At 34.5% G+C, this 22,476-nt stretch overlaps 1 protein-coding gene across 1 annotated transcript in view; it reads left to right on the top strand.

Moving 5' to 3' along the window:
* eya1 (EYA transcriptional coactivator and phosphatase 1) overlaps window positions 1–22,476 on the top strand; it is a 160,662-nt gene that overhangs the window by 51,079 nt on the left and 87,107 nt on the right. Inside the window, 3 exon segments of the mRNA XM_082966021.1 lie at window positions 17,001–17,067; window positions 17,525–17,670; window positions 21,526–21,648. Of these exon segments, the coding sequence (XP_082822147.1) occupies window positions 17,001–17,067; window positions 17,525–17,670; window positions 21,526–21,648 (336 nt within the window).

Below are 22,476 nucleotides of genomic sequence, written 5' to 3'. Positions count from 1 at the left end.
CACTACCCAGTATAATTAAACATCACCTCACTACCCAGTATAATTAAACATCACCTCACTACCCAGTATAATTAAACATCAAATCACTACCCAGTATAATTAAACATCACATCACTACCCAGTATAATTAAACATCAATACCCAGTATAATTAAACATCACTACCCAGTATAATTAAACATTACCTCACTACCCAGTATAATTAAACATCACACCACTACCCAGTATAATTAAACATCACTACCCAGTATAATTAAACATCACTACCCAGTATAATTAAACATCACCTCATTACACAGTATAATTAAACATCACTACCAAGTATAATTAAACATAACCTCACTACCCAGTATAATTAAACATCACATCACTACCCAGTATAATTAAACATAACCTCACTACCCAGTATAATTAAACATCACATCACTACCCAGTATAATTAAACATCACCTCACTACCCAGTATAATTAAACATCAATACCCAGTATAATTAAACATCACTACCCAGTATAATTAAACATCACCTCACTACCCAGTATAATTAAACATCACCTCAGTACCCAGTATAATTAAACATCACTACCCAGTATAATTTAACATCACTTCATTACACAGTATAATTAATCATCACACCACTACCCAGTATAATTAAACACCACTACCCAGTATAATTAAACATCACTACCCAGTGTAATTAAACATCACACACTACCCAGTATGATTAAACATCACCTCACTACCCAGTATAATTAAACATCACCTCACTACCCAGTATAATTAAACATCACCTCACTACCCAGTATAATTAAACATCAATACCCAGTATAATTAAACATCACATCACTACCCAGTATAATTAAACATCACCTCACTACCCAGTATAATTAAACATCAAATCACTACCCAGTATAATTAAACATCACATCACTACCCAGTATAATTAAACATCAATACCCAGTATAATTAAACATCACTACCCAGTATAATTAAACATCACATCACTACCCAGTATAATTAAACATCACATCACTACCCAGTATAATTAAACATCACCTCACTACCCAGTTTAATTAAACATCACTACCCAGTATAATTAAACATCACTACCCAGTATAATTAAACATCACCTCACTACCCAGTATAATTAAACATCACTACCCAGTATAATTAAACATCACCTCACTTCCCAGTATAATTAAACATCACACCACTACCCAGTATAATTAAACATCACTACCCAGTATAATTAAACATCACTACCCAGTATAATTAAACATCACCTCATTACACAGTATAATTAAACATCACTACCAAGTATAATTAAACATCACCTCACTACCCAGTATAATTAAACATCACATCACTACCCAGTATAATTAAACATCACCTCACTACCCAGTATAATTAAACATCAAATCACTACCCAGTATAATTAAACATCACATCACTACCCAGTATAATAAAACATCAATACCCAGTATAATTAAACATCACTACCCAGTATAATTAAACATCACCTCAGTACCCAGTATAATTAAACATCAATACCCAGTATAATTAAACATCACTACCCAGTATAATTTAACATCACTTCATTACACCGTATAATTAAACATCACACCACTACCCAATATAATTAAACACCACTACCCAGTATAATTAAACATCACTACCCAGTTTAATTAAACATCACACACTACCCAGTATAATTAAACATCACCTCACTACCCAGTATAATTAAACATCATCTCACTACCCAGTATAATTAAACATCAATACCCAGTATAATTAAACATCACTACCCAGTATAATTAAACATCACATCACTACCCAGTATAATTAAACATCACCTCACTACCCAGTATAATTAAACATCACTACCCAGTATAATTAAACATCACCTCACTACCCAGTATAATTAAACATCACTACCCAGTGTAATTAAACATCACACACTACCCAGTATGATTAAACATCACCTCACTACCCAGTATAATTAAACATCACCTCACTACCCAGTATAATTAAACATCAATACCCAGTATAATTAAACATCACATCACTACCCAGTATAATTAAACATCACCTCACTACCCAGTATAATTAAACATCAAATCACTACCCAGTATAATTAAACATCACATCACTACCCAGTATAATTAAACATCAATACCCAGTATAATTAAACATCACTACCCAGTATAATTTAACATCACCTCACTACCCAGTATAATTAAACATCACCTCATTACACAGTATAATTAAACATCACTACCAAGTATAATTAAACATCACCTCACTACCCAGTATAATTAAACATCACATCACTACCCAGTATAATTAAACATCACCTCACTACCCAGTATAATTAAACATCAAATCACTACCCAGTATAATTAAACATCACATCACTACCCAGTATAATAAAACATCAATACCCAGTATAATTAAACACTCACTACCCAGTATAATTAAACATCACCTCAGTACCCAGTATAATTAAACATCAATACCCAGTATAATTAAACATCACTACCCAGTATAATTTAACATCACTTCATTACACCGTATAATTAAACATCACACCACTACCCAATATAATTAAACACCACTACCCAGTATAATTAAACATCACTACCCAGTTTAATTAAACATCACACACTACCCAGTATAATTAAACATCACCTCACTACCCAGTATAATTAAACATCATCTCACTACCCAGTATAATTAAACATCAATACCCAGTATAATTAAACATCACTACCCAGTATAATTAAACATCACATCACTACCCAGTATAATTAAACATCACCTCACTACCCAGTATAATTAAACATCACTACCCAGTATAATTAAACATCACCTCACTACCCAGTATAATTAAACATCACTACCCAGTGTAATTAAACATCACACACTACCCAGTATGATTAAACATCACCTCACTACCCAGTATAATTAAACATCACCTCACTACCCAGTATAATTAAACATCAATACCCAGTATAATTAAACATCACATCACTACCCAGTATAATTAAACATCACCTCACTACCCAGTATAATTAAACATCAAATCACTACCCAGTATAATTAAACATCACATCACTACCCAGTATAATTAAACATCAATACCCAGTATAATTAAACATCACTACCCAGTATAATTAAACATCACATCACTACCCAGTATAATTAAACATCACATCACTACCCAGTATAATTAAACATCACCTCACTACCCAGTTTAATTAAACATCACTACCCAGTATAATTAAACATCACTACCCAGTATAATTAAACATCACCTCACTACCCAGTATAATTAAACATCACTACCCAGTATAATTAAACATCACCTCACTACCCAGTATAATTAAACATCAAACCTCACTACCCAGTATAATTAAACATCACATTCACTACCCAGTATAATTAAACATCACCTTAGTACCCAGTATAATTAAACATCAATACCGAGTATAATTAAACATCACTACCCAGTATAATTTAACATCACTTCATTACACAGTATAATTAATCATCACACCACTACCCAGTATAATTAAACACCACTACCCAGTATAATTAAACATCACTACCCAGTGTAATTAAACATCACACACTACCCAGTATGATTAAACATCACCTCACTACCCAGTATAATTAAACATCACCTCACTACCTAGTATAATTAAACATCAATACCCAAGTATAATTAAACATCACATCACTACCCAGTATAATTAAACATCACCTCACTACCCAGTATAATTAAACATCAAATCACTACCCAGTATAATTAAACATCACCTCACTACCCAGTATAATTAAACATCAATACCCAGTATAATTAATCATCACTACCCAGTATAATTAAACATCACATCACTACCCAGTATAATTAAACATCACATCACTACCCAGTATAATAAAACATCACCTCACTACCCAGTTTAATTAAACATCACTACCCAGTATAATTAAACATCACTACCCAGTATAATTAAACATCACCTCACTACCCAGTATAATTAAACATCACTACCATGTATAATTAAACATCACCTCACTACCCAGTATAATTAAACATCACACCACTACCCAGTATAATTAAACATCACTACCCAGTATAATTAAACATCACCTCACTACCCAGTATAATTAAACATCACATCACTACCCAGTATAATTAAACATCACCTCACTACCCAGTATAATTAAACATCAAATCACTACCCAGTATAATTAAACATCACATCACTACCCAGTATAATTAAACATCAATACCCAGTATAATTAAACATCACTACCCAGTATAATTAAACATCACCTCACTACCCAGTATAATTAAACATCACCTCAGTACCCAGTATAATTAAACATCAATACCCAGTATAATTAAACATCACTACCCAGTATAATTTAACATCACTTCATTACACCGTATAATTAAACATCACACCACTACCCAATATAATTAAACACCACTACCCAGTATAATTAAACATCACTACCCATTGTAATTAAACATCACACACTACCCAGTATAATTAAACATCACCTCACTACCCAGTATAATTAAACATCTTCTCACTACCCAGTATAATTAAACATCAATACCCAGTATAATTAAACATCACTACCCAGTATAATTAAACATCACATCACTACCCAGTATAATTAAACATCACCTCACTACCCAGTATAATTAAACATCACTACCCAGTATAATTAAACATCACTACCCAGTATAATTAAACATCACCTCACTACCCAGTATAATTAAACACCACTACCCAGTGTAATTAAACATCACACACTACACAGTATGATTAAACATCACCTCACTACCCAGTATAATTAAACATCACCTCACTACCCAGTATAATTAAACATCACCTCACTACCCAGTATAATTAAACATCAAATCACTACCCAGTATAATTAAACATCACATCACTACCCAGTATAATTAAACATCAATACCCAGTATAATTAAACATCACTACCCAGTATAATTAAACATCACATCACTACCCAGTATAATTAAACATCACATCACTACCCAGTATAATTAAACATCACCTCACTACCCAGTTTAATTAAACATCACTACCCAGTATAATTAAACATCACTACCCAGTATAATTAAACATCACCTCACTACACAGTATAATTAAACATCACTACCCAGTATAATTAAACATCACCTCACTACCCAGTATAATTAAACATCACTACCCAGTGTAATTAAACATCACACACTACCCAGTATAATTAAACATCACCTCACTACCCAGTATAATTAAACATCATCTCACTACCCAGTATAATTAAACATCAATACCCAGTATAATTAAACATCACTACCCAGTATAATTAAACATCACATCACTACCCAGTATAATTAAACATCACCTCACTACCCAGTATAATTAAACATCACTACCCAGTATAATTAAACATCACTACCCAGTATAATTAAACATCACCTCACTACCCAGTATAATTAAACATCACTACCCAGTATAATTAAACATCACTACCCAGTATAATTAAACATCACCCCACTACCCAGTATAATTTAACATCACCTCACTACCCAGTATAATTAAACATCAATACCCAGTATAATTAAACATCACTACCCAGTATAATTAAACATCACCTCACTACCCAGTATAATTAAACATCACTACCCAGTATAATTAAACATCACTACCTAGTATAATTTAACATCACCTCACTACCCAGTATAATTAAACATCACATCACTACCCAGTATAATTAAACATCACTACCCAGTATAATTAAACATCACCTCACTACCCAGTATAATTAAACATCACCTCACTACCCAGTATAATTAAACATCACATCACTACCCAGTATAATTAAACATCACTACCCAGTATAATTAAACATCACCTCACTACCCAGTATAATTAAACATCACATCACTGCCCAGTATAATTAAACATCACCTCATTACCCATTATAATTAAACATCACTACCCAGTATAATTAAACATCACCTCACTACCCAGTATAATTAAACATCACTACCCAGTATAATTAAACATCACTACCCAGTATAATTAAACATCACCTCACTACCCAGTATAATTAAACATCACATCACTACCCAGTATAATTAAACATCACCTCATTACCCATTATAATTAAACATCACTACCCTGTATAATTAAACATCACTACCCAGTATAATTAAACATCACATCACTACCCAGTATAATTAAACATCCCCTCACTACCCAGTATAATTAAACATCACTACCCAGTATAATTAAACATCACCTCACTACCCAGTATAATTAAACATCACTACCCAGTATAATTAAACATCACCTCACTACCCAGTATAATTAAACCACACTACCCAGTATAATTAAACATCACATCACTACCCAGTATAATTAAACATCAAATCACTACCCAGTATAATTAAACATCACATTACTACCCAGTATAATTAAACATCAATACCCAGTATAATTAAACATCAATACCCAGTATAATTAAACATCACCTCACTACCCAGTATAATTAAACATCAACTCAGTACCCAGTATAATTAAACATCAATACCCAGTATAATTAAACATCACTACCCAGTATAATTTAACATCATTTCATTACACAGTATAATTAAACATCACACCACTACCCAGTATAATTAAACACCACTACCCAGTATAATTAAACATCACATCACTACCCAGTATAATTAAACATCACATCACTACCCATTATAATTAAACATCACTACCCAGTATAATTAAACATCACCTCACTACCCAGTATAATTAAACATCACTACCCAGTATAATTAAACATCACTACCCAGTATAATTAAACATCACCTCACTACCCAGTACAATTAAACATCACCTCACTACCCAGTATAATTAAACATCACCTCATTACCCATTATAATTAAACATCACTACACATTATAATTAAACATCACATCACTACCCAGTATAATTAAACATCACATCACTACCCAGTATAATTAAACATCACCTCACTACCCAGTTTAATTATACATCACTACCCAGTATAATTAAACATCACTACCCAGTATAATTAAACATCACCTCACTACCCAGTATAATTAAACATGACATCACTACCCAGTATAATTAAACATCACATCACTACCCATTATAATTAAACATCACTACCCAGTATAATTAAACATCACCTCACTACCCAGTATAATTAAACATCACTACCCAGTATAATTAAACATCACTACCCAGTATAATTAAACATCACCTCACTACCCAGTATAATTAAACATCAATACCCAGTGTAATTAAACATCAATACCCAGTATAATTAAACATCACCTCACTACCCAGTATAATTAAACATCACCTCACTACCCAGTATAATTAAACATCAATACCCAGTATAATTAAACATCACCTCACTACCCAGTATAATTAAACATCACCTCACTACCCAGTATAATTAAACATCACCTCATTACCCATTATAATTAAACATCACTACCCTGTATAATTAAACATCACTACCCAGTATAATTAAACATCACATCACTACCCAGTATAATTAAACATCCCCTCACTACCCAGTATAATTAAACATCACTACCCAGTATAATTAAACATCAACTCAGTACCCAGTATAATTAAACATCAATACCCAGTATAATTAAACATCACTACCCAGTATAATTTAACATCACTTCATTACACAGTATAATTAAACATCACACCACTACCCAGTATAATTAAACACCACTACCCAGTATAATTAAACATCACATCACTACCCAGTATAATTAAACATCACATCACTACCCATTATAATTAAACATCACTACCCAGTATAATTAAACATCACCTCACTGCCCAGTATAATTAAACATCACTACCCAGTATAATTAAACATCACTACCCAGTATAATTAAACATCACCTCACTACCCAGTACAATTAAACATCACCTCACTACCCAGTATAATTAAACATCACCTCATTACCCATTATAATTAAACATCACTACACATTATAATTAAACATCACATCACTACCCAGTATAATTAAACATGACATCACTACCCAGTATAATTAAACATCACATCACTACCCAGTATAATTAAACATCACCTCACTACCCAGTATAATTAAACATCACTACCTAGTATAATTAAACATCACATCGCTACCCAGTATAATTAAACATCACATCACTACCCATTATAATTAAACATCACTACCCAGTATAATTAAACATCACCTCACTACCCAGTATAATTAAACATGACATCACTACCCAGTATAATTAAACATCACATCACTACCCATTATAATTAAACATCACTACCCAGTATAATTAAACATCACCTCACTACCCAGTATAATTAAACATCACTACCCAGTATAATTAAACATCACTACCCAGTATAATTAAACATCACCTCACTACCCAGTATAATTAAACATCAATACCCAATATAATTAAACATCAATACCCAGTATAATTAAACATCACCTCACTACCCAGTATAATTAAACATCAACTCAGTACCCAGTATAATTAAACATCAATACCCAGTATAATTAAACATCACTACCCAGTATAATTTAACATCACTTCATTACACAGTATAATTAAACATCACACCACTACCCAGTATAATTAAACACCACTACCCAGTATAATTAAACATCACATCACTACCCAGTATAATTAAACATCACATCACTACCCATTATAATTAAACATCACTACCCAGTATAATTAAACATCACCTCACTACCCAGTATAATTAAACATCACTACCCAGTATAATTAAACATCACTACCCAGTATAATTAAACATCACCTCACTACCCAGTACAATTAAACATCACCTCACTACCCATTATAATTAAACATCACCTCATTACCCATTATAATTAAACATCACTACACATTATAATTAAACATCACATCACTACCCAGTATATTTAAACATCACATCACTACCCAGTATAATTAAACATCACCTCACTACCCAGTTTAATTATACATCACTACCCAGTATAATTAAACATCACTACCCAGTATAATTAAACATCACCTCACTACCCAGTATAATTAAACATCACTACCCAGTATAATTAAACATCACATCACTACCCAGTATAATTAAACATCACATCACTACCCATTATAATTAAACATCACTACCCAGTATAATTAAACATCACCTCACTAACCAGTATAATTAAACATGACATCACTACCCAGTATAATTAAACATCACATCACTACCCATTATAATTAAACATCACTACCAAGTATAATTAAACATCACCTCACTACCCAGTATAATTAAACATCACTACCCAGTATAATTAAACATCACTACCCAGTATAATTAAACATCACCTCACTACCCAGTATAATTAAACATCACCTCACTACCCAGTATAATTAAACATCAACTCAGTACCCAGTATAATTAAACATCAATACCCAGTATAATTAAACATCACTACCCAGTATAATTTAACATCACTTCATTACACAGTATAATTAAACATCACACCACTACCCAGTATAATTAAACACCACTACCCAGTATAATTAAACATCACATCACTACCCAGTATAATTAAACATCACATTACTACCCATTATAATTAAACATCACTACCCAGTATAATTAAACATCACCTCACTACCCAGTATAATTAAACATCACTACCCAGTATAATTAAACATCACTACCCAGGATAATTAAACATCACCTCACTACCCAGTACAATTAAACATCACCTCACTACCCAGTATAATTAAACATCACCTCATTACCCATTATAATTAAACATCACTACACATTATAATTAAACATCACATCACTACCCAGTATAATTAAACATCACATCACTACCCAGTATAATTAAACATCACATCACTACCCAGTATAATTAAACATCACCTCACTACACAGTATAATTAAACATCACTACCCAGTATAATTTAACATCACCTCACTACCCAGTATAATTAAACATCACCTCACTACCCAGTATAATTAAACATCACATCACTACCCAGTATAATTAAACATCACATCACTACCCAGTATAATTAAAAATCACCTCACTACCCAGTATAATTAAACATCACTACCCAGTATAATTTAACATCACCTCACTACCCAGTATAATTAAACATCACTACCCAGTATAATTAAACATCACCTCACTACCCAGTATAATTAAACATCAATACCCAGTATAATTAAACATCACTCCCCAGTATAATTAAACATCACCTCACTACCCAGTATAATTAAACATCACTACCCAGTATAATTAAACATCACTACCCAGTATAATTAAACATTACATCACTACCCAGTATAATTAAACATCACCTCACTACCCATTATAATTAAACATCACTACCCAGTATAATTAAACATCACCTCACTACCCAGTATAATTAAACATGACATCACTACCCAGTATAATTAAACATCACATCACTACCCATTATAATTAAACATCACTACCCAGTATAATTAAACATCACCTCACTACCCAGTATAATTAAACATCACCTCACTACCCAGTATAATTAAACATCACTACCCAGTATAATTAAACATCACTACCCAGTATAATTAAACATCACTACCCAGTATAATTAAACATCACTACCCAGTATAATTAAACATCACTACCCAGTATAATTAAACATCACCTCACTACCCAGTATAATTAAACATCACATCACTACCCAGTATAATTAAACATCACATCACTACCCAGTATAATTAAACATCACCTCACTACCCAGTATAATTAAACATCACTACCCAGTATAATTAAACATCACCTCACTACCCAGTATAATTAAACATCACCTCACTACCCAGTATAATTTAACATCACCTCACTACCCAGTATAATTAAACATCACTACCCAGTATAATTAAACATCATACCACTACCCAGTATAATTAAACACCACTACCCAGTATAATTAAACATCACTACCCAGTATAATTAAACATCACCTCACTACCCAGTATAATTAAACATCAATACCCAGTATAATTAAACATCACTCCCCAGTATAATTAAACATCACCTCACTACCCAGTATAATTAAACATCACTACCCAGTATAATTAAACATCACTACCCAGTATAATTAAACATCACATCACTACCCAGTATAATTAAACATCACCTCACTACCCATTATAATTAAACATCACTACCCAGTATAATTAAACATCACCTCACTACCCAGTATAATTAAAAATGACATCACTACCCAGTATAATTAAACATCACACCACTACCCATTATAATTAAACATCACTACCCAGTATAATTAAACATCACCTCACTACCCAGTATAATTAAACATCACTACCCAGTATAATTAAACATCACTACCCAGTATAATTAAACATCACTACCCAGTATAATTAAACATCACCTCACTACCCAGTATAATTAAACCTCACCTCACTACCCAGTATAATTAAACATCACATCACTACCCAGTATAATTAAACATCACCTCACTACCCAGTATAATTAAACATCACTACCCAGTATAATTTAACATCACTTCACTACCCAGTATAATTAAACATCACCTCACTACCCAGTATAATTAAACATTACTACCCAGTATAATTAAACATCACATCACTACCCAGTATAATTAACCATCACATCACTACCCATTATAATTAAACATCACTACCCAGTATAATTAACCATCACATCACTACCCAGTATAATTAAACATCACCTCACTACCCTGTATAATTAAACATGACATCACTACCCAGTATAATTAAACATCACATCACCAGCCATTATAATTAAACATCACTACCCAGTATAATTAAACATCACCTCACTACCCAGTATAATTAAACATCACATCACTACCCAGTATAATTAAACATCACCTCACTACCCAGTATAATTAAACATCACCTCACTACCCAGTATAATTTAACATCACCTCACTACCCAGTATAATTAAACATCACATCACTACCCAGTATAATTAAACATCACCTCACTACCCAGTATAATTAAACATCACATCACTACCCAGTATAATTAAACATCACATCACTACCCAGTATAATTAAACATCACCTCACTACCCAGTATAATTAAACATCACTACCCAGTATAATTTAACATCACCTCACAACCCAGTATAATTAAACATCACCTCACTACCCAGTATAATTAAACATCACTACCCAGTATAATTAAACATCACCTCACTACCCAGTATAATTAAACATCACCTCACTACCCAGTATAATTAAACATCACATCACTACCCAGTATAATTAAACATCACTACCCAGTATAATTAAACATCACCTCACTACCCAGTATAATTAAACATCACCTCACTACCCAGTGTAATTAAACATCACATCACTACCCAGTATAATTAAACATCACTACCCAGTATAATTAAACATCACCTCACTACCCAGTATAATTTAACATCACCTCACTACCCAGTATAATTAAACATCACTACCCAGTATAATTAAACATCACTACCCAGTATAATTAAACATCACCTCACTACCCAGTATAATTAAACATCAATACCCAGTATAATTAAACATCACTCCCCAGTATAATTTAACATCACCTCACTACCCAGTATAATTAAACATCACCTCACTACCCAGTATAATTAAACATCACTACCCAGTATAATTAAACATCACATCACTACCCAGTATAATTAAACATCACTACCCACTATAATTAAACATCACCTCACTACCCAGTATAATTAAACATCACCTCACTACCCAGTATAATTAAACATCACATCACTACCCAGTACAATTAAACATCACTACCCAGTATAATTAAACATCACTATCCAGTATAATTAAACATCACATCACTACCCAGTATAATTAAACATCACTACCCAGTATAATTAAACATCACTACCCAGTATAATTAAACATCACATCACTACCCAGTATAATTAAACATCAATACCCAGTATAATTAAACATCACATCACTACCCAGTATAATTAAACATCACCTCACTACCCAGTATTATTAAACATCACCTCACTACCCAGTATAATTAAACATCACTACCCAGTATAATTAAACATCAATACCCAGTATAATTAAACATCACTACCCAGTATAATTAAACATCACTACCCAGTATAATTAAACATCACCTCACTACCCAGTATAATTAAACATCACATCACTACCCAGTATAATTTAACATCACCTCAGTATAACCATGCTACTAATTCTGCATTATTTCTTGAACTGTTTAACTAAGTACCCGATCCGTTAACGCTCCCCTCCCATAAATCACCTCTGTCTTTGACAATATTAATGACGTTTAGTAACTTTACACCCCTGGACCCTCAGGGGAAGGGAACCTAGCCGGAGGGGATGTGTGTGTGTGTGTGTGTGTGTGTGTGTGTGTGTGTGTGTGTGTGTGTGTGTGTGTGTGTGTGTGTGTGTGTGTGTGTGTGTGTGAGCTGCGAATCGAAGGTTTAGTCAACCGGTAGCAGGTGCTGATAATGATGCGGGAAAAGTGTTCAATATTAATAACAATATTTCCCTGAGGCCTTACAGTTACATACAGTTACAGTTACATACACTTACATACAGTTACTGTTACATACACTTACATACAGTTACAGTTACATACACTTACATACAGTTACTGTTACATACACTTACATACAGTTACAGTTACATACACTTACATACAGTTACATACAGTTACAGTTACATTCAGTTACAACAGTTACAACAGTTACATACAGTTACATACAGTTACATACAGTTACAGTTAAAACAGTTACATACAGTTACATGCAGTTATGTACAGTTACAGTTACATATAGTTACAGCAGTTACAACAGTTACATACAGTTACATGCAGTTACATACAGTTACAGTTACATACAGTTACAGTTACATACAGCTACATACAATTAGTTACATACGGTTACATGCAGTTACATGCAGTTACATACAGTTACATACAGTAACAATAGTTACATACAGTTGCATACAGTTACATACAGTTACTTACAGTTACATACAGCTACATACAGTTACATACAGTTACAGTTACATACACTTGCATACAGTTACAGTTACATACACTTACATACAGTTACATACACTTACGTACAGTTACATACACTTACATACAGTTACAGTTACATTCAGTTACAACAGTTACAACAGTTACATACAGTTACATACAGTTACATACAGTTACAACAGTTACATGCAGTTACATACAGTTACAGTTACAACAGTTACATACAGTTACATACAGTTACATACAGTTACAGTTAAAACAGTTACATACAGTTACATGCAGTTATGTACAGTTACAGTTACATACAATTACAGCAGTTACAACAGTTACATACAGTTACATACAGTTACAGTTATATACAGTTACAGTTACATACAGCTACATACAATTAGTTACATACGGTTACATGCAGTTACATGCAGTTACATACAGTTACATACAGTTACAATAGTTACATACAGTTGCATACAGTTACATACAGTTAATTACAGTTACATACAGCTACATATAGTTACATACAGTTACAGTTACATACAGCTACACACAATTAGTTACGTACAGTTGCATACAGTTACAGTTACATACAGTTACAGTTACATACAGTTACAGTTACATTCAGTTACAGTTACATACAGTTACAGTTACATACAGTTACATACAGTTACAGTTACATACAGCTACACACAATTAGTTACGTACAGTTACATACAGTTACAGTTACATACAGTTACAGTTACATTCAGTTACAGTTACTTACAGTTACAGTTACATACAGTTACAGTTACATTCAGTTACAGTTACATACAGTTACAGTTACATACAGCTACACACAATTAGTTGCATACAGTTACATACAGTTACAGTTACATACAGTTACAGTTACATTCAGTTACAGTTACATACAGTTACATACAGTTACAGTTACATACAGTTACATACAGTTACAGTTATATTCAGTTACAGTTACATACAGTTACATACAGTTACAGTTACATACAGTTACATACAGTTACAGTTACATACAGTTACATAAAGTTACATACAGTTACAGTCACATACAGTTACAGTTACATTCAGTTACAGTTACATACAGTTACATATAGTTACAGTTACATTCAGTTACAGTTACATACTGTTACAGTTACATACAGTTACAGTTACATACAGTTACATACAGTTACATTTACATTCAGTTACCGTTACATTCAGTTACAGTTACATACAGTTACATACAGTTACATTCAGTTACAGTTACATACAGTTACATACAATTACTTGCAGTTACAGTTACATGCCAGACATCTACAGTAGGTTGTCTTAAATTGCACCCTATTCCGTATATAGTGCACTGCTTTAGACCAGGGCCCATAGTCAAAGGCCCATAGTCTCTGGTCAAAAATTGTGCACTATATGTAACTAGGCAAGTAAGTTAAGAACAAATTCTTATTTATAATGACGGCCTACCCCGGCCAAACCCTAACCCGGACGACACTGGGCCAACTGTGCGCCGCCCTATGGGACTCCCAATCACGGCCTGTTGTGACACAGCCCAGGATCAAAACAGGGTCTGTAGTGACGCCTCTAGCACACTGAGATGCAGTGCCTTAGACCGCTTCGCCACTCAGGAGGCTTTCTATATTGATATCTTTCTATACTATGGGACTAGGGCTTTTGGACTGGTTTAACAGATTTCAATTACAAGACTAAGATTATGTTTATCATTACTGGCCTTTCTATCTTTCTTTTTTTGTAAATGAACAGTATTTTTTCATGCGTTGCATTTCACACCTGATTTTGACCGTGTTAAATTTACTAGCTGTATTTATTGTTTCTAAAGATTAATGGAAATATATATAAAAATGATTAGCATTTCAAAAAGCGTAATTGTATTACATTTGGTGTGTTATTGTAACAAAAATTATTTTAAAGATTTTTACTTACAACTATACACTATGCACTGACTTAAAATAGCCTTTACTAAGTGCAAAGACAACGTGAAAATATAGCAGTGGTCACAGTAGGTTTGTGTGTGTGTTGAAAAACGTTCATTAGGAAGTGGATCCACAGTGATATGCTGTGTGTTTCATGAAGGATTGATAATGTGGTAGCACTAGTTACAAGCAATCACTTTCAATTTGGTCCTGGCCTGGCCTTGAAGCCTGGGGCTGCATCCCAAATGGCACACTATTCCCTACATATGGGCCCTGGTCAAAAGTAGTGCACTATAAGGGAATAGGGTTCCATTTGGGACAGGCCCCAGGCAACAGGCCCACATTGATTCAGAGCATTATGAGTGTGTTTACACCAGCCTAGCTGTCGTCATGGCAGCGCCAAAGTATCTCACAGAGGCTATATCCAAAATAGCACCCTATTCCTTACACTCTTTAGAAAAAAGGGTTCCAAAATGTTTCTTCGGCTGTCCCATATGAGAACTCTGTTTGGTTCCAGGTAGAACACTTTTGGGTTCCATGTAGAACCTTCTGTGGAAAAGGTTCTACTTGGAACCCAAAAGGGTTCTACCTGGAACTAAAAAGGGTTCTCCTATAGGGACAGCCGAAGTACCATTTTAGGGTGCCATTTGGGATACAGCCAGAGATACACACAGAATATACGCTGGTCAGCAGAATAAACCCTCAGGGTTTATATCTGATTATTTTACTTCATTATTGCGCTCCGGGTTTTAAACCTTAAATAAGGTTGGGGAAATAAATGGAGTAACGAAACGCAATTACACTTTCCTAGGAATCCAGAAGTTCTGTTGGCGAAAGATAATATTTACCTTATATCTTTAATGTTTAAATGTGTACTTGCCCCCCTCATTTCTTTTCAACTCTCTCTCTCAGTTATTGGAACCAGTGGCTTCAGCCCAAGACAAACACACCAGTTCTCCTCTCAGATTTACCCTTCCAAGTAAGGCTTCTTTTATTTTGCTTTAGAAAATAAACGGCATCCAACTTCATTTGGTTCCTTTAATTAGATCCTGCTGCTAGATGTGGAGGTTTCTACCTGCTTTGTTTTGCCTGGATGTCTGCAGTTTGTGCACTTACAAAATCAGTTGTAATTATTATCTTGTAAAAATGTCCTTTGCGACGTATACTTCTTATTTTCCTGTCCTAATGCTAGTCCTACTCCTGTACTAATTTACTATCTCTCTTTACGAGCTTCAGACCACTATGTAAAATTATGTAGCAGAATCACAAAGAATGTGTCCGTATTATGATGTTTTTTGTGTTTGGTAAAATATGTTCCTCCTTTCTTTCTTCCTTTCTTTCTTTCTTTCTTTCTCTCTTTCTTTTCTATCTTTCTTTCATTGTATTTATTTCTCTCTATCTCTCTCTCTCTTCTCCATGTTTCTTTTCTGAAATAGCAGATCGTATCCACATATTCTTCCTACTCCTTCATCCCAAAATATGGCTGCGTATGGTCAGACACAGTACACCACAGGAATGCAGCAGGCCGCAGCCTATGCTAGCTACCCCCAGCCTGGACAACCCTACGGGATACCTGCCTATGGTAAGCACAGGCCAAACCCATGCCTAATGATTATTACAGGAACTTTACATTACAAACCCATCACTTCCCTTTCTACGTACTAGATGTATCCGTATCACTAGGGTACCTCATGCCACACATGCAAATACCTTTATATTACTTATAGTTAGCTATATTACACGTATCTTTGTAATATAGAATAAAATGTGATAATAATATGTCTATATATATGATAAAGATACAGGGCCCTCTGAAAGTATTTTGTTGTGTTACAGCCTGAGTTTAAAATGGATTAAATGGGGATGTTGTGTCACTGGACTACACACAATACCACATAATGTCAAAGTGGGAATTGTGTTTTTTTAAAAACATTTTTACAAATTAATAATAAATGAAATGCTGAAATGTCTTAAGTCAATAAGTATTCAAGCTTTTTGTTATGGCAAGCCTAAATAAGTTCAGGACTAAAAATGTGTCTAACAAGTCACGTAATAATTTACTTACTCTGTGTGCAATAATAGTGTTTAACATGATGATTGAATGACTGCATCATCTCTTCACCCCACATACAATTATCTGGAAGGTCCCTCAGTCGAGCAGTGAAACACAGATTCAACCACAAAGACCAGGGAGGTTTTCCAATGCCTCATAAAGAAGGGCACCTATTGGTAGATGGGTAAAAATAAAAAAGTTGACATTAAATATCCCTTTGTGCATGGTGAAGTTATTAATTACACTTTGGATGGTGTATCAGTAAAACCTGGTTCAGTCTGCTTTCCGCCAGACACTGGGAGACAAAGTCACCTTTCAGCAGGACAGTAACCTAAAACACAAGGTCAAATATACACTGGTGTATATAATATAACGTTGAATGTTCCCAAATGGCCTAATTACAATTTTGACTTAAATAAGCTCGGAAATCTATGGCAAGACTTGAAAATAGCTGTCTAGCAATGATCAACAACCAACTTGACAGAGCTTGAATAATTTTTTTAAGAATAATCTGCAAATATTGTACAATCCAGGTGTACAAATCTCTTAGATACTTACCTAGAAAGACTAACAGTTGTAATTGCTGCCAAAGGCGATTGTTATGTAAATTTGATATTTCTGTATTTCATTTTCAATACATTTTCAAACATGTTTTCACTTTGTAATTATGGGGTATTGTGTGTAGATGGGTGAGAAATGAAAATCTATGTAATCCATTTTGAATTTAGGCGGTAACACAACAAAATGTAGAACAAGTCAAGGAGAATGAATACTTTCCGAAGGCACTGTAAATAAACTTTATTTTCATAAAGATTCATCTTTATATTGTTTCTGTTCTAATTCAAAGTAAGGTTATGATGTTCATAATATTATAATATTAGTTCTTATTCAGCTAATTATATATATATATATATATATATATATATATATATATATATATAATTAGCTGAATATATATATATATATATATATATATATATATATATATATATATATAATTAGCTGAATAAGAACTAATATTAATAATAATAAGAACTAATATTATAATATTATGAACATCATAACCTATATATATATATATAAATGGCATGCTAGTTGTGTAGTCTTGGTAATACCACGTGCTATACAACTCGTGCTATACAACTCGTCACCGGGGTATTGCAAATAAACACTTAGCTCAGGACAAACAGTTCCCACGATAAAACAAAAGGAGACCTAGAACTATGCTGAGTCGTTGGTTTGTGCCTGCACCATATTTCCCGCAACCATCAACAACAACAACAACAACAAAATTGCTTATCAAGCTATTCAGTCAGATCGGAACGATTACCAATATACATTTGAAAAACAACAACGACCAAAAACCGGTGTCTTCAGGCGTCATAGGAACGAAACAGCAAAGTACATAACGATGTTCTTTATTCGTCCGATGACTTTAGAAGGTCTTGACCCCCCACAGACTGTCCAATATGACTAGGAATTTAGAACATGCATCACAATGATACCCTATATAGTGCACTACTTTTCACCAGAAGTAGTGCACTACAGTATATAGAGAATAGCATGCCATTTGGAACACACAGAAAGTTTGTTTGAGTGGTAGTGAACCTGCCATGACATAGGAAAGAGGTTGAGTTTGAGTCTATATAACCGACTGGCAGTTGGACTAACAACAAACACTAGTAGCAACTGTGTTGTTTTTATTACTTAATAATTCAGAGGTCGTCCATCTTTTAGCCATTCACACGTGCTACGTCATTCACACATGCTACGTCATTCACACATGCTACGTCATTCACACATGCTACGTCATTCACACATGCTACGTCATTCACACGTGCTACGTCATTCACACGTGCTACGTCATTCACACGTGCTACGTCATTCACACGTGCTACGTCATATTTCTTGTATAACTTTAATCTACATTAGTCTGTTCATTTTTAAACCCCAAACTACAGTTGATTCTGAAGTGAGGATTACAAACTACAGTTGATTCTGACTTGGGGATTACAAACTACAGTTGATTCTGACTTGGGGATTACAAACTACAGTTGATTCTGGCTTGGGGATTACAAACTACTGTTGATTCTGACTTGGGGATTACAAACTACAGTTGATTCTGACTTGGGGATTACAAACTACTGTTGATTCTGACTTGGGGATTACAAACTACTGTTGATTCTGACTTGGGGATTACAAACTACCGTTGATTCTGACTTGCAGATTACAAACTACAGTTGATTCTGAAGTGGGGATTACAAACTACAGTTGATTCTGACTTGGGGATTACAAACTACAGTTGATTCTGACTTGGGGATTACAAACTACTGTTGATTCTGACTTGGGGATTACAAACTACCGTTGATTCTGACTTGCAGATTACAAACTACAGTTGATTCTGAAGTGGGATTACAAACTACCGTTGATTCTGACTTGCAGATTACAAACTACAGTTGATTCTGACTTGGGGATTACAAACTACAGTTGATTCTGAAGTGGGATTACAAACTACTGTTGATTCTGACTTGGGGATTACAAACTACTGTTGATTCTGACTTGGGGATTACAAACTACCGTTGATTCTGACTTGCAGATTACAAACTACAGTTGATTCTGAAGTGGGATTACAAACTACCGTTGATTCTGACTTGCAGATTACAAACTACAGTTGATTCTGACTTGGGGATTACAAACTACAGTTGATTCTGACTTGGGGATTACAAACTACAGTTGATTCTGACTTGGGGATTACAAACTACAGTTGATTCTGACTTGCAGATTACAAACTACAGTTGATTCTGAAGTGGGATTACAAACTACCGTTGATTCTGACTTGCAGATTACAAACTACAGTTGATTCTGACTTGGGGATTACAAACTACTGTTGATTCTGACTTGGGGATTACAAACTACCGTTGATTCTGACTTGCAGATTACAAACTACAGTTGATTCTGAAGTGGGATTACAAACTACCGTTGATTCTGACTTGCAGATTACAAACTACAGTTGATTCTGACTTGGGGATTACAAACTACAGTTGATTCTGACTTGGGGATTACAAACTACTGTTGATTCTGAAGTGTGGATTAGGTGTATTATCAATATATAAATTATATCAGTTACTAGAGACTGATTTAAAAAAATCTGTCCTACAGGTAAAATGATTCAGTTAACCTGTAATAATAAAGATAACAATACTAATATATTTAGTTGTATTTATTATAAAGCTAGCTCTATTTAATATAATACTAAATTGCTTTTAACATAAGAGATAGAGATATGTCTCAAAGTGCTTGGTTTAGAGTTGTCTGACAGCAGTGAGTTGTGTGTGCATCAAACCAATGTGGTGTTACTAACTGATTCAGGTCCATTATGGGCAGGCATAAAGACAGAGGGCGGACTGAGCCAGTCCCAATCCCCAGGACAGGCAGGCTTCCTCAGCTACAGCTCTGGTTTCAGCACCCCTCCGACGGGCCAGGCTCCATACAGCTATCAGATGCCAGGTGAGGAACACAGATAATATACTGTACTGTATAACTACCCTGAATTGACATGTATTTCTCTTCTCTACTTTAGTCTCCTCTCCTCAACTTCCTACCTTGTCTCTCCTCTCCTCTCCTCCCCTAACCCTCCTACCTTGTCTCTCCTCTCCTAACCTTCCTACCTTGTCTCTCCTCTCCTCCCCTAACCCTCCTACCGTGTCTCTCCTATCCTCCCCTAACCCTCCTACCTTGTCTCTCCTTCCCTAACCCTCCTACCTTGTCTCTCCTCCCCTAACCCTCCTACCTTGTCTCTCCTCTCCTCCCCTAACCCTCCTACCTTGTCTCTCCTATCCTATCCTCCCCTAACCCTCCTACCTTGTCTCTCCTCTCCTCTCCTCCCCTAACCCTCCTACCTTGTCTCTCCTCTCCTCTCCTCCCCTAACCCTCCTACCTTGTCTCTCCTCCCCTAACCCTCCTACCTTGTCTCTCCTCCCCTCCCCTAACCCTCCTACCTTGTCTCTCCTCTCCTCCCCTAACTATCCTACCTTGTCTCTCCTCTACTCCACTAATCCTGCTATAGCCTCTTTTCAACAATGTCAGAAACATGGACAGACTGATTCACCCCCCCCCCCCCCCCCCCAACACACACCACCACTACCACCACTACGCACTGCCGCTGCCACCCACCACCCCCCTCCTAACAGATGGTTGTGTAGAGCAGCAGCAGTTATGAGGAGCTCTTTATGTGTTCTCTCTCCCTCTCCTTTTCTCTCTCCCTCTCCTCTCCTTCCTCTCTCCTCCTCTCTCTTCTCCCTCCTCTTAAGAAGAATCAGCACAGATGGAAACATG

Source organism: Salmo salar, chromosome 19, assembly GCF_965601325.2.
Source record: "Salmo salar chromosome 19, fSalSal1, whole genome shotgun sequence".
In the NCBI taxonomy this organism is placed as follows: Eukaryota; Metazoa; Chordata; class Actinopteri; order Salmoniformes; family Salmonidae; genus Salmo; species Salmo salar.
Note: the sequence above shows the minus strand (reverse complement) of the source record. Positions and strands in the feature narration are given on the sequence as shown.